Source organism: Danio aesculapii, chromosome 1 (assembly GCF_903798145.1).
Source record: "Danio aesculapii chromosome 1, fDanAes4.1, whole genome shotgun sequence".
In the NCBI taxonomy this organism is placed as follows: Eukaryota; Metazoa; Chordata; class Actinopteri; order Cypriniformes; family Danionidae; genus Danio; species Danio aesculapii.
The window spans coordinates 50,133,389-50,148,920 of NC_079435.1; the positions used below are offsets into that span (position 1 = coordinate 50,133,389).

The 15,532-nt window shown below is 35.6% G+C and overlaps 1 protein-coding gene across 1 annotated transcript in view; it reads left to right on the forward strand.

Annotated features, from left to right (window-relative positions):
• Positions 1 to 15,532, forward strand: part of LOC130232246 (dystrophin-like) — a 94,763-nt gene that overhangs the window by 61,819 nt on the left and 17,412 nt on the right. The window contains exons 10-13 of the mRNA XM_056462037.1: positions 1,668 to 1,859; positions 12,214 to 12,395; positions 12,482 to 12,632; positions 12,706 to 12,825. Coding sequence (XP_056318012.1) covers positions 1,668 to 1,859; positions 12,214 to 12,395; positions 12,482 to 12,632; positions 12,706 to 12,825 — 645 coding nt within the window. The remainder of the gene's footprint in view (positions 1 to 1,667; positions 1,860 to 12,213; positions 12,396 to 12,481; positions 12,633 to 12,705; positions 12,826 to 15,532) is intronic.

Genomic DNA, 15,532 nt, shown 5'->3' on the forward strand with positions numbered 1-15,532 from the left:
ACAATTCTGCTGCTTAAAAACATGTGAAAACACATTGTTTTTAGGAAGTTTCTTAAGAACAAATTAATGAAAATATTTAAAAATATATTGATAAATTATGCCCATTGATCAAAACACAGATAGATTGAGTTCATCACTCCTAAAGCTCGCTCAGTCAAAAATCTCTTTGTGGGTTAGACATTTCGTTTGGTGATGTTAGGTAGCTTAAACTTAAGTAATGATTCTGTCAATTATCATTGCTTCTTCTTCACTTATTTTTGGATATAGTGGCTCTGTCCCATTTCAAAAGATACGAACTGTAATAATAGTTCTCTCATTGACAGAAAGTGCTACCTATAACAAAAAAAATTTAGCAAACAAATACTGTAAATTATATACTGTAAAGAGTACTGAAATATCGCCAGTGGCTTACTTTGTGGTTTCTGGTGTCTTCTGTGTATTTATTTGGAACATTGCTATAGTTTTCTGGGTAGTTGCTAGGTTGTTAGTCATCCCAAAGATATTTTGGTCACTAGGATATGACTCAAGTCTCTCTTTTCCTGTCTCATTTTCCGTGTCCCAAGCTGTGTCAAATGAAATTTCTAGGTTAAAGGTTATTTAGAAAGTAATAGCACAGTTCTTCTTGAAAGTCGTTGTGAATTGAGGTAGTATTGTTCGTAGCACAAATGGTTCAATAAACTATGCATTAAATGTTCTTTTTAAAATAGGATCAATAGTAATGCTTGCTTTAGTATTTACACCTAACCCTAGTGCTAAATCACAAGTCAGGCCCTCCACAATCTTCAAAATTTGATCTGAAACCACCCTGATGTTATCACGCAGCACATACAAGAGCAGAGGGTATTTCCCAAAGCAGGAAGAGAAAATTAGAAGGCTGACTTTTAAGATCACTCAGTTTTTAAAGGAACGCTGCACTTTTTTTCTGGAAATTGGCTCCTCTAGAGTCCTCTAGAGTTAAACAGTTGAGTTTTAGCATTTTTTAATCCATTCAGCTGATCTCTGAGTCCGGCGGAAGCAGTTTTATCTTAGCTTAGCATAGATCATTGAATCAGATTAGACTGTTAGCATCTCACTCAAAAAATTCCCAAAAAGTGTTTTGATATGATATTAAGCAGTGCTGTTGCCTAATTACATAACTGGAGACTATTTTTAGGTGTGTATAATATCATTGCGCCTGCTGCAGCCATGGTACAGCAGCAAAGTTCCTTAATTATTACGCCAGAATGAGAGTATAGTTCCTAGTTGGATCCACTTATAAAATAGCAACTTTTCATTTTTTATTGGTCTTACTACACGATGGAACTATAGAATAGTCAAGCTTTTTTGAGCTTTTTTGAGCAAAATGCTAATGGTCTAATCGAATTCAATGATTTATGCTAAGCTAAGCTAAAAGTAAGATCAGATATCAGCTGAATGGATTCAAAAAACAATTTAACTGTAGGGGAGTTGTAAAATTCAGCCCATTTCCAGTTTTTCTTTAAGGATGAATCAACCAACCTTATATTCTAGAGGGCTTTACCCATTAATAACCAACCATTCATTCAACCCCATTGTCAATGCACTCTTTAGGCAAATCTTGATTTAAAAACATATTGCTCAATATTTTGTATTGTTTTCAAATCCATGCTGTTGTCTCACCTATTTGTCTGGCGTCTATCTGCCTGCAGTCTCCAGACAAGGCCGATGAACTGCGACCGTCCCCCAGTCCCCTACCGCAGGGGCTAAATGAGCTGGAAAGCTACCAGAGTGCCCTGGAGGAGGTCCTGACCTGGCTGCTCTCTGCGGAGGACGGCCTGCAAGCACAGCCACCCATCTCTTCTTTTGTAGAAGAAGTCAAAGAGCAGTTTCACACTCATGAGGTATTTCACAGGTGATATTTTTCTTGCTTCGGGCTGCATTGTTTGTGCAAAAATTTCATTCTGACTTTTTGACTTTTCAGTGTAGCTTCGACACTAGGACAACGAATAGTTTGATTTGCGTACTTACTAGAACATTTCATTTCAGCTGGTAATTTTGAATTTTTGAATCAACTCATCAGAACATAAGAACACACTCCAAAACCTGAAATGAATGGGTCAGAGAAGGGAGACATCTAAAATATGTACTGTTGGTGTGCCTCGAGGAACAGAGTTGGGAAACACTGATTTAGTCATCTCAAATCCAGACTCTTTTTGAATTTAACTACAAGCTCCATACAATTAACAATCAATGAATAGAAGTCTCTGCTTGCCTTTTTTTCTTATAATTTATATTCCTTGGATATCTGTGATATCGTGCAACTTTAATGTCCTTGATGCCGCTTATGGATATCATATTCAGAGGAGCACATTAACATCAACTACATTTTGTACTGAAGGGATACCATTGCCTTGAAATTTCAACGAGTAAATTAAAGATATCAAGCTTTGCCTGCACTAACTGTACGTGATGGTAAATTACTATCTACAAGAATTAGTTAATTAGCAAATATTTACTGTATATTTAGTTTTATTTTAGACTATCTTTTGACTTAAGGGTCACCTATGATGAAAATCATCTTTTGTAAGCTGCTTGGACAGAACTGTGTGTAGGTATAGTGTGTCCAGTCATATTGGAGTGATATAAAACGAATAAACCTCTCTTTTGAAACTTCCTGACGTTAAAATAGGATCCAAATCCCTCCCATTTTGAGTTCCACCACAACATGAAGAGTGTCGTTTCCCCGCCCACCAAATTGATTGACAGCCACGTATTGACATGTCTTCATAGTAACATGTATAATCATATCAACAAGACATGACATGCGCAAAGCAACCAGGATTAAAAGATCTGTTCAGCGCTCTGTGATCATCAGTCATCAGCAAATGTGATCAAGAATGAGTTTTATATGTTTAAAATGTTTTTAAACAGTGCATGTTTGTAATAAAAATAGTAAAATTGCGTAATTCAACACCATAGCCACATAGAGTCAGTACAATTATAAAAGAAGATGCTTCAATCCCAGTTTGTGGGCGTTAAATCAGGTTTATTTTGTACATGAACATAACGGATATCCATACAGCAGTGAATATTAATATGTATCCCATCACATTTGCCGTGCAAAAACAGTGCAAAGTTAAATGCGCACGCTTTGTGTGTGTGCATGCCTGCATGAACTTTGTAGCAACATTGTGTGTGACTCAACTCAACAACAATTATATCAAATAATAATCATTGGTAAAGTTCTTACTGTAGTACTTCTCACAAACGTTACGTGAGATCAAGCTGGGGAGGAGATGGGAACGGTGGGCGGGGAGAACTAGGATTAAAGGCACAGGCCACAAAAACATTCACAATGTGTTCAAAGCAAAAAATTCTAATTTTCTGAAAGCTATAATAAATAATCTGATGGGTGTTTTGAGCTGAAACTTTACAATGACAGACACATTCTGGAGACACAAAAGACTTGTCTTAAATCTTGAAAAAGAGGTAAAATAGGTGCCCTTTAAAGGGATGCTTCGCTCAAAAACTACAAGTCTGTCATCATTCATTCACTTGTTCCTGAGTTTCTTTCTTCAGTTTCAAAAGATATTTTGAACAACATGGGTAACCACACTGCATATGACATTAAAACAACAGCAGGGTGATTAAATAATAGCTGAATTTTAATTTTTTACATTTAAAGAAGCAGTTTTGTTGAAGCATTAAAAAGCTTTCTCTAGCAGCAGGAGAGAGAAAAACCCCCACAAAAAAACAAAGAAACTTGGCACTTTTGTTCAAAAGTGGCATCAAAAATCACTTGAATCCGCATCACGTCTCAATTATGTTGTCAGAGCTTATAAGACCTTTCCAGAAGAACTACTGCACAGATTAAACTACTTTTTCAGAAGGAATTTGGAGGGCTGCTCTCAAGAACAAGTTTATAAATGCTCAAAGACAGTCTTGTCAGGTCCCATGTTTTTTAGCATCAGCAGACATTGGCAATGGCCTCTAGAGGTAAAGATGTTCCAGGGAAGGCGGTTAAAGCTAGCCGTATTTGTTGTGATTTCGTGAGCTTTAGCTGCCATGTGGCCTCTTTGGCTTCCTACATAAGAGTCTTATGACATGACCTTTGCCCAAGATAGAAGGGCATGCAGAGAATTACAAGTCCAGACTGTCTGTTTACATTCAGCCATTAGCTAGTCATTAAACGTTAGGATTATTTGAAGAAGCATTTAAGCTATTTTTATCAATCCATCAAACAAATAAAACAAAAAAGATTTTTCAACAAATTAATACTAGCTGCACCGCAACTGTGGAGTTAAAATTCCAACGTTAAACCTTTCTGAGTTAATTTCAACTCTCAAAATGTAATTTTAACACACATAATGTAGAATCGTGTCAAGTGTTGGATTCATTTAAAGGAGTTGATCATCAGAGTTGCTTTAACTCCCACGAGGAGTTATGATGATACTCTCTGCCCAAGCGCCCAGCTCCCCACGCATTTCAAGTTAGTCGGTCTGCCTTTAACAGCATGGTGTAGTTTTCGGCAGTAAGTACATTTGTTGTGCCTTCTATTATTTTCTATTATCAGCATTTTATAAAACAATATAGAATTTTATTTAAATTTAATTATATATTATATCCATCCATCCATCCATCCATCCATCCATCCATCCATCCATCCATCCATCCATCCATCCATCCATCCATCCATCCATCCATCCATCCATCCATCCATCCATCCATCCATCCATCCATCCATCCATCCATCCATCCATCCATCCATCCATCCATCCATCCATCCATCCATCCATCCATCCATCCATCCATCCATCCATCCATCCATCCATCCAAAGGTCAATAGGGAGGTTGCAAAATACCAGCTTCTGCTTTAAACTGGACTGACGGAATATCTACTATTAAATATCTACTATTTACAAATATACAGATAATGGCGGTTCAGTTTGCAGCTGGATATTATTGGGAGATCGCTGACAGGAACAGTAAACAACTCCGCCAGAGCGCGTCTGTAGCTCATATTCAAGTTTATTTTACATTCTATGGCAGAAACATCATTGAACCACGCTAGATCCTCCAGTATGATCGCGCGTCCTTTATATAACACTTATAGGACATTAATTTGGACAACTGTGGATGTACTCCGTATACTTCACTTCACGCATAGTTTGTAAATGAACAGACTTGTGTGTACTAGTTGCAGACGCGATAATGAGGCTGTTTTTGTGCCGAGTTTAAATTAATCAATCATAGAACAGGAGAAAGGGCACTACTTTGATCATTTTAATATAGCATATTATAATGAAATCCAAAAATGTTCAAATTTGTGTAATATTGAGAGTTAATTTTAATCTATCTCGCAGCCCACCTGCAGGATCACTGAAGCCCACAGAATCTCTGTTTTAAGCTATTATATTTATTCAATTATGATATGATGTGTATAACAGTAGCATATGCAATGTACTGAAGAGCCCTGCACAAGTAAACAAATGTAATAGCCCTATATTTGTGTCAAAACAAGGAAGGATGACCAGCAAAGCAAGGAAATGGTTAAAAGGAGGAAATCTCAGTTTATGTGTAGGCCCTATATACATTTACTGTATTTTAATGTAATATATACATTGAAATTTAGTTAAAGTTAACGTATACATCTGAAGATGAATGGTTTTTAAACGTTTGTTTGCAAAGACATGATTTAAAAACTGAGTTTTGTTATCTGTCATCTTGTACTTTAGACATTAAGGCATTAATAAACATTAAGGCATTATATTATTAATGTTACATGTAATAAAATTATATATATATATATATATATATATATATATATATATATGTATATGTATATGTATGTATATATATATATATATATATATATATATATATATATATATATATATATATATATATATATATATATATATATATATAGCCTAAAGTCTCTGGTTAAATAACTGGCTGCGTGACCTGTGTCTCATTTAGCGCCCTAAATCATCGAGATCACTATTAACCATAAGGTGCAGTTTTCGGTGGAAACCTACAGTGTTTTACTTTTAACTTTGTGTTTATGCGCTTGCTCTAAAGACTACTAATTTCTTGATGAAGTTTAGAAAGCAGTAATAAAATCACTGGTTCGAGTCCCGGCTGGGGCAGTTGGCATTCTGTGTTGAGTTCTTCCAGTGTTCAAGTGGGTTTCCTCCAGGTTCTCTGGTTTTCCCCACAGTCCAAAGACATAGGTGAATTGGATGAACTAAATTGACTATAGTGTATGAGTGTGTGTGAATGCAAGAGTGTATGGGTGTTTCCCAGTACTGGGTTGCGGCTGGAAGGGCATTCGCTGTGTAAAACATATGCCGGAGTAGTTGGCGGTTCATTCAACTGTGGCGACGCCTGATAAATAAAGGACTAAGCCGAATGAATGAATGAAAGTTAAATTAGTCTGTTTTGTCCCAGAAATGCTCTTTACTTGATGCCTCTGTGTTTTGATTATTCAGTATCTGACATCCAGTCAATAAAAGACTGATGTTTTACACTTTGTGAGGCATATACGAATGGCTCTGAGTTTAGACAGGTGATTCATTTCTTCCAAATAACTTTGAACACAAAGGGTGAAGGAGACTGTCTGAAAGTTTTAGCCTAAGATATATTATCCACAGGCTGTTATCAGTATTGAGGGTAACTCATAACAAGTAACACGAGTTGCGTAATAATATAACTTTTCTAAACAATAATATTACTTTTCTAACGAATAAAGTAACGTGTTACAAAAAATAATAATGATATTTGAGTTACTTTTTTGAAAATGTAATGTAAATTACTTTTTAGTTTAATTAGCTTTTAAAAAATAAATTGCTGAATTAAAATTAAAGTAGTCACAATGAATCATGCAGTCAATGAGAGAATGTGTTAATTTTTTTGAACGCATCGGAGAAAAGGAAAGGGGGATTGTCTCAATGGACAGTGATTTTATGTAAGACAAATAGTACAAAAGTAACAAACACATTGCTTTAAACATTCAATAATCTGTATATATGGCATGTATAGCTCTCGGCTCAGGAAGTTCTGAGATAACATTGTCCTAAATGTTTTGATGTGTGTTTTTTTTAAAGGAAAATGTGTAAATGTGTAGGTTATACGGTGTATTGTTAATTGCAGAGCTCCTCTATTAAAGAAAGAAAGAAAAAAAAACTATTTCTGAAAGAGATCAAGCCTCAGCCAGGTAGTAAAAAGTAATGCAAAAGTAATTCAAAAATAACATAATGCATTACTTACCATAAAAAGTAATTAGGTAACGCGGCTAGTTACTTTTTTCGGGAGTAACTCAATATTGTAATGCACTACTTTCTAAAGTAACTTTCCCCAACACTGGATACGAATGGCTCTGAGTTTGGACAGGTGATTAATTTCTTCCAAATAACTTTGAACTCAAAGGGTGAAGGAGACTGTCTGAAAGATTTAGGCCTAAGATATATTATCTATGGGCTGTTATTATTAGTATTAGGGTAACGCATTACAACTAACCCGAGTAAATTAGCGTGTTACTTTTAAATAATAAGTAATAATATTTGAGTTACTTTATTGAAAATGTAACCTGAGTTACTTTTAGTTTAATTATTTAGCTTTTCAAAAAGAAATTGCTGAATTAAAATCAAAGTATTCACAATGAATCATGCAGTCAATGAGAGAATGTGTTCATTATTTTGAATGCATTGAAGAAAAGGAATAGGGGATTGTCTCAATATTGAATTTACTTAAGACAAATAGTACAAAAGTAGCAAAACACATTGCTTTAAACATTCAATAATCCACATATATGGCAGGTATAGCTCTCCGCTCAGGAAGTTCTCAGATAATATTATCCTAAAATATATGTTTGTGTTTTTTTAAAGGTTAATAATAATAATAATAATAATAATAATAATAATAATAATAATAATAATAATTTAAAAAGAAAAAAAAAAAATCCTGAAAGAGATCAAGCCATAGCCAGGTAATAAAAAGTAACACAAAAGTAATTAAAAAGTAACGTAATGCATTACTTACTATAAAAGTAACTAAGTAATGCAACTAGTTACTTTTTTGGAGAGTAACTCAATATTCTAATGCATTACTTTCACATGTAACTTTTCCCCACACTGGTTATTATTAACCCAGTTGTGTGTAATCCCCTTCGTGTTTACAATCTTCAAAAAAATCTGATTTCTCCAATAGTGGCAGATGGTAATTATGAGTGTTTCCCCTTAGTTTCATATTCCACCATCTTTTCCAAACGGTTGGTCTGGGAGTCAAAGGATCAAACTGTGCCGTGTGTGGGTGTGAATTGAAAAGTTATCTGGGGAGATTAAATGACTGAGAGAAAGCCATGATATAATGAGTGGAATATAATGAGAGAATGTGTCATGGATGAAAGCAGATGTGCTGAGAGATTTTCTTGGGTGAGATCGATGTGAAGATCTAAATGCATATTATTGCTTTAAGCACATTTTTCTTCATTAGTTCTGCTGTAATGGCATCACGCTACTTAGTTTTTGTAGGTCTGTATGAATTATGTGACATATGGTCAGTGTGGCATGTTGCCATTTAAAGTATGTTCTGCTACTAATGCTTATACATACAGTGGAGGGAAATAAGTATTCAACCCGTCATGTTTTTTCCTGCGAATAATATTTCTAAAGGAGCTGTTGATATGGAATTGAACCAGATTTTGGTAAAAACTCAAACAATACAAATATAAAAATATAACAAAACTGAAAAAATTGTTACGTGTAATAACAAGGGTATGACAAGGGGAAAGTACAGAACTACTGAAATACATTTAATACTTTATATAAAAAGCTTTTCTAGTGACTGCAGCTTAAAGATAGGAGTGAGTTTTTTCACAGACTTCAGCAGAATGTAAACATCTTGATGGTTCTGTGGGTCTCATCTATGAAATCTGATCTTTATTTTGTATTTTCTATTGGATTCAAGTCAGGTGATTGGTTAGGCCATTTTACGGCTTGATTTTCTTTCTCTGAAAGCATTTGAGATCTTGGCTGTGTTTTGGATCATTGTCTTGCTAAAATGTCTACCCTGGTTTTATCTTCGTCCTGCTAATGAAGATGTTAGACTGAAGCAGCTGATATTCATTTAATATGAGGAAGGGCAGAGGGTTGCTGAACAGATTTCTTCTGCTGGGCTTTCACTGCCTTTCTACACCTCCCTTTCTTCATGTGTTCAATAATTTTTTCCTACGTCCTTTCATTTTATTTCATATAATTTGTAAACTAACTAATATTGTTTACTTTTCATATGTGGATTTCTTTGGTGGTTACCAACATCTGGTGAAAATTTCAAGTCAACAGCACCTTTAAAAATATGTTTTCTGAGAAAAATAGTGACATGTTCAATACTCATTTCCCCCACTGTGTATACACACATGCACACACACGCGCTGCTTAAATTAATTACACTACATGTTATTATAAAGAGAAAACAATTATTATAGGAATGTGGAAAATAACAAACTTGAAAAACAAGTAGACATATTATATCTTAATTTGAGGCAGCACTTTCAACTTCTCTCAGAAGTCAGAAATTAATCACTGGTTACATTCAGCCATTTTTTTCTATTGAGGACTGCAAGTAAATTACTGTAATTGGGCATCTGAAAACACCACCTTAAATTCAAAATATATAACAGCAGCTGTTATACAGCACTGATAACTAACTGTGACTAAAGAGCTTACACATACTGGTGGATTAACAATTACAGAAACAAAAAAATGATTGGCAGCTGGGGCATAAACCTTACATATTTGGTGGTCTAAGAACTATAAATAACTCTACCGTAAATACATTTATATTACACACAGTTCATTATTTTTCTATTTATATGATATAAAGCAGGGTAAGCAGTAACGTTGTGAAATATATATTAGAAAATTAAGGTGGGTAAGTTGGCATTTCTGTGTGAGGTTTGCAAGTTATCCCCGTGTTCGTGTGGGTGCTCCGCTTTCCCCCACAAGTCTAAAGACATGCACTATAGGTGGCCTTTGTGTATGTGTGTGATTGAGAGTGTATGGGTTTTTCAAAGTGATGGATTGCCACTGGAAGGGAATCCGCTGTGTAAAACTTTGCTGGATAAGTTATCGGTTCATTCCACTGTGGTGACCCCTGATTTTTAAAGGGACTAAGCTAAAAAGAAAATGAATGAAGAATTTTTTAAAAAAGAGTATTCTTGTGACCGCAAGGCTGATTTCTGAGCATGATTATTTCAGACTTTTGTCACTAGATCAGTCTGAACTCATTACAATATGATGATTTGTGGCTATATTTCCATTTTTCATAATGTTTTTGATGAAAAGAAATCTCAAAAGAACAGTATTTCTTATAAATCTTTTATAACAATGCAAATATATTTTTCTGTAGCTTGATTAATTTAATCCTTGCTGAATAAACCTGGCCTTTTAATCATAAATTTACATAACATAGCAAAAAAATCTTTAGTTATCTTCTACAATTGTTTTTGTATTGCTAATATAACATGTTTAGATTAAAATTGGCATTAAAGATAGCAAATGTGTACATTTTAAATATCTAAACTTTCTTGTTGACTCTAAAGCCCGAATATTTAGCCCTCCTGAATTATCAGCCCTCCTGGATATATATATATTTTTACCCCAATTTTTGTTTAATGGAAAGTTTTTTTTTCCGACACATTTCTAAGCATCACATCTATGTTTTTAATAACTAATTTCTAATAACTGATTTCTTTTATCTTTACCATTTTAACTGTACATAATATTTTCAAGATATCTAGTATTCAGCTTAAGGTGCAATTTAAAGGTTTAACTAGGTTAATTAGGTTAACTAGGCAAGTTAGGGAAATCAGGCAAGTCATTGAGTATGTTTACATGGACACCAATAATCCGATTTTAATACTGTTAAGACAATACTCTGATTAAGAGTCTATGCCTGTCTAAGAGTCTTTTAGTTGCAGTATTTAAGTGCAGTACAAACATGTAAACACCACAATCAAACTATTACCGTTGTGTAGGATTTTCATCGCATTTTGCGACAGGATAATTTACATTCATTTATACACACACGGCTGTTTGACACTATTTTCTGCTCCTACCAAGTCAGTGAAGGTCCACAGAAACCCACATCACGAAATGTAGAGACCCCCCCCCCACGGTGTGCGATGTCAAATTACATTAAAATGACTACTCGCATCCAATATCTCGTTTGTCATGCGGGTCATGCATGAAATGTTCCTGAATGAAAGAGAAAGGGCCAAACTGCAGGTAAAGTCAACAAATTAAGAATGAAACACCCAAAATTACATGAAACTCAGGGAAATGTGGATAATGTGGTGACACAATGACGGTAATCGAATTATGTGCTATAACATGTAAAACGGGATCATGAAAGGAACATTTACAAAACAACTCATGTAAACACCTTAATCATATTTTTGTCTTAAGGCGATTTTTATTATTTTTATTTTTTATAATCCTGAATGATTGTAGCATGTCTGACTGCACAAACATGACTCCCATATCACATTGTAAGATCTCAGGTGTCATAAAGTCAGACTGAAAGACAATGAAGACGCGCCAAACACAAAAGAAAGTTTGACGTCATCCACCCATGACACTTTCACTATCCTGCGATTCCTCACCGCAAACATAAACAATCTGTAGCGGCAATTTTGCACGTGGCATGTCTCAATAATAAAACCAGGAAGAGTCCGCGGTCGTTAGATTTGTCGCATGAATTACATCATCAAATTCGGGATTCTTGGATTGATACTCATCGCAGCTGTTGTTACACTGCAGGAAAGTGTCAAACCAACGATCAAAGATCACTGATTTTAGCCTAGGATTTTAGGAATCTTTTAGGATTTCCCAAATTTGTGTCAGACCACAAAATCCTGGCGGAAATCTTAGTGTGAGCAGGGCTTTAATCAGATTAAGGCAAATAATTTGATTACTGATGTCCATGTAAATGTAGTCAGTGTTTAACAGTGGTTTGTTCTGTAGACACTCGAAAAAAATATATTGCTTAAGGGGGATAATAATATTGACCTTAAAATGTGTTAAAAAAATTAAAACTTATTTCATTCTAGCCAATTTAAAACTAATAAGACTTTCTCCAGAAGAAAAAATATTATAGTATAATGTTAATAATGATAACTGTTTATCATCACTTGGGAAATATGAAAAAGAGATAGCTTTAAATTTTGACTTCAACTGTATGTGTGTTTGTGTCCAGGGCTACATGGTGGAGCTGACGTCTCACCAGGGCAGCGTGGGTCGGGTCCTGAAAGCGGGAAGTGTGTTGTTGTCTGGAGGGCAGCTGACTGATGATGAAGAGAGGGAGGTGCGGGAACAGATGAATCTGCTCAACTCGCGCTGGGAACATCTGCGTGTGGCCAGTATGGAGCGACAGAGCAGGTGGTCACACGTTGGCATGACGCGCCTCTGTTTACCCACAAATATTGATCTCTCATATAACTGATGTTGTGCTGAAACGTTCCCAGGCTTCATGAAGTTTTGATGGATCTTCAGCACCAGCAGCTGAAGCAGCTCTCTGATTGGCTGGACATGACGGAAACTCGGATTAAAAGGATGGGAGCGCAGGCTTTGGGGCCTGAACTTGACGACATAAAGCGGCAAATCGAAGAGCAGAAAGTATGTTCTGTCATTTTTGGGGATTATTTTTTAATGATTAAACTAATTAAGACAATTATTTTGTGTCTAAAAGCTCTTACAGGAAGATCTGGAGCTGGAACAAGTGCGAGTGAATTCGCTGACTCATATGGTGGTGGTCGTAGATGAGAATAGTGGGGATGGTGCCACCGCAGCCTTGGAGGAAAAGCTGCAGGTACCTTTTATTTTTATTTTGTCATGGTAATGGAACAATCCACTGTTCTTGGAAATAGGGTTGTGGCGGCACGGTGGCTCAATGGTTAGCACTGTCACCTCACAGCAAGATGGTCACTGTTTCAAGTCCCAGTTGGGTCATTTGGCGTTTCTGTGTGAAGTTTGCATGTTCTCCCCGTGTTTGTGTGGGTCGCTTTAAAAGTCACCTATAGTTAAACAGATGAGTTGTACCATTTTAAAATCCATTCAACTTATCTTTTTTATTATCATTCATTAATTTTCTTTTCAGTGTTGACCCGCCAACTTATCCAGCATATGTTTTATGCAGCAGATGCCCTTCCGGCCGCAACCCATCACTGGGAAACATCCATACACACACATTTACACACACACACTCATACACTACGGTCAGTTATAGCATACCCATCTCACCTGTACCACATGACTTGTGGGGGAAACCGGAGCACCCTGAGGAAACCCACGCGAACACGGGGAGAACATGCAAACTCCACACAGAAATAGCAACTGACCCAACCAAGGCTTGAACCAGCGACCTTCTTGATGTGAGGCGAATGTGCTACCCACTGTGCCACTGCATCGCCAGCCTGTTGTTTATTTATTTATTTTAGTTTTTTGCCTTTATTTTACCTGGTTTCTGGAACCTTTCTGTTTTTGTTTTTGGCAAATATAGCGTAACAAGAAATTTATAAGCAAGCCAGTCGATCATATTTACGTTATACATGTATATAAAATAAAAGCATTTAATCACAAAATTCCTGGTTAAGCTCAAAAAATGTTTCCTGTCTGTCTGTCTGTCTGTCTGCCTGTCTGCCTGTCTTTTCCGTGTGTTTGTGTGGGTTGCGCGGGTCGTTTTAAAAGTCACCTATAGTTAAACACATAAGTTGTACCGTTTGAATCCATTCAGCTTATCTTAGTTTTTGCCAGGAGCACTTTCTTGATTATTACAATAGAATGAGAGTGTTTCAAGCCATATCAACCTAGAAAATAGCATGAAAAATTGCAGAAAATGCGGATACATACCCAGGTCTACATGTCTGAGGACAGCGAAAATACGTATCCGGAGGTACGTCTGCTCGCAGTTTTTGTTTTTTCAAATGCGCCAGAGGCCACTGTGTATGCATTTTGATACATCTCAAATTTCTCTTGCACATCCTCTTCTCGTGTAAATCCACCAGAGGGCACAAAATACGCTTCAACAGCAGAAGAAGAAGAAAAAGTAAAGCTGTAGCAGTGGTGTGAATTTACCACATTCCTTCAACTCCGCTCAGCATCCCAAATCTGCCGACGTACGTGTCATGTCACCCCTTAGCATTCGTTTTAAAAGCAAAATGCAGCAAGATGTACCTTTGGCTACATAATTCGGGCTCTCAAGAAATGTAGACAGGGGAATGTATCTACAATGAGCCTATGTTGAATCTTTTGTTTTCTTAGGACATGTTGGAACTACAGAAGAGTCAATATTTAAATAGGAAAATGATCAAAACATTTTTAAGCAAGATGCTAATGGTCTAATCTGATTCAATGATTAATGCTAAGCTACGCTGAATTGTATTAAAAAATTAGCCTCTTTCCAAAAAATGCTTCCGTTGTGTTTTTTTTTTTTTGTTTTTTTTTAGTAGTGCCTTGTTTAAACCTTGCATTTTGATGAACTGTTATTGACCCAGTCTCATATGGAATAATGAGTGAATAATAAGTGAATAATTCCAAATATTGCAATAAAGCTGGTTGACAACTTTTGGAGCCTCCAGAAGTAGCTGAAAACGAAGAAGTGTGGTCAAATGCATTTGAACAGCCACTTAAAAAACCATCTACAGTCTTTCTGCTGACGTCGTTCTTAAATATTTTGGGACTTGCTGTTGAAGAATTCTAGCCAGATGGTATTTAAACTGAAATTGCATATTTGTTCTGAAGGCAAAAATGGTGCAACTTTCCCCTACCAGTTTTGATTCTAACACAAACTTACAGTCATAAGCATAGATTTGTAACTATTTTGATTTGTAGTTATTTTGCAATATTTGATTTATAATCAGAAAATACCAATAGACACACAAATATACTACCAAGTTTTTTAACTTTTAGAGTTGACCTTAAATTGAACCTTACCCTAAATAAATCAGGAAATGGCTTGAAAGTGAACAAAGAGACTTAATTAAAAGAATTCTACTGAACGTCTATTGAAAACCCAATGAAATCTTTGGAATTCCGTTATCTTTCAGATGGGGTGTTAAACCAAAGTCCTGACTGTCTGAGGTCAATAAAAAATTTCATGACACTTTTCGTAAAGATTAAGAGTGTAACAAATTTAGTTTTTTTATAAGAGATTGATCAAAGATCCTATTGATTTGAAAGAATGCACTGTGATCTTCACAATAGTGTGCTTAACTGTTTAACAAGACAGTTTGTTTTGAAATGCTTTTATTTGTAGCTACAAAATGGCAAACAATTACTGTCTTAAAAGACTTTATAAATCATGTTATGCTACAGTATCACCAAATATTGTATTGCAACCTGTTTTCTTTTAATTAGGACTGGTTTTGTATTTATGCTTGTTCACAGTCCTAATTAATCTAGAGATAAAGTTAATCTCTGTAAAAATGAAAGTCTGTAATATTGTACGTGAGCATGTGAGTTGTATAGCTTGCATGTATCCACACATGCACAGGTCCAAGGCCTTTATTTTTTGCAAT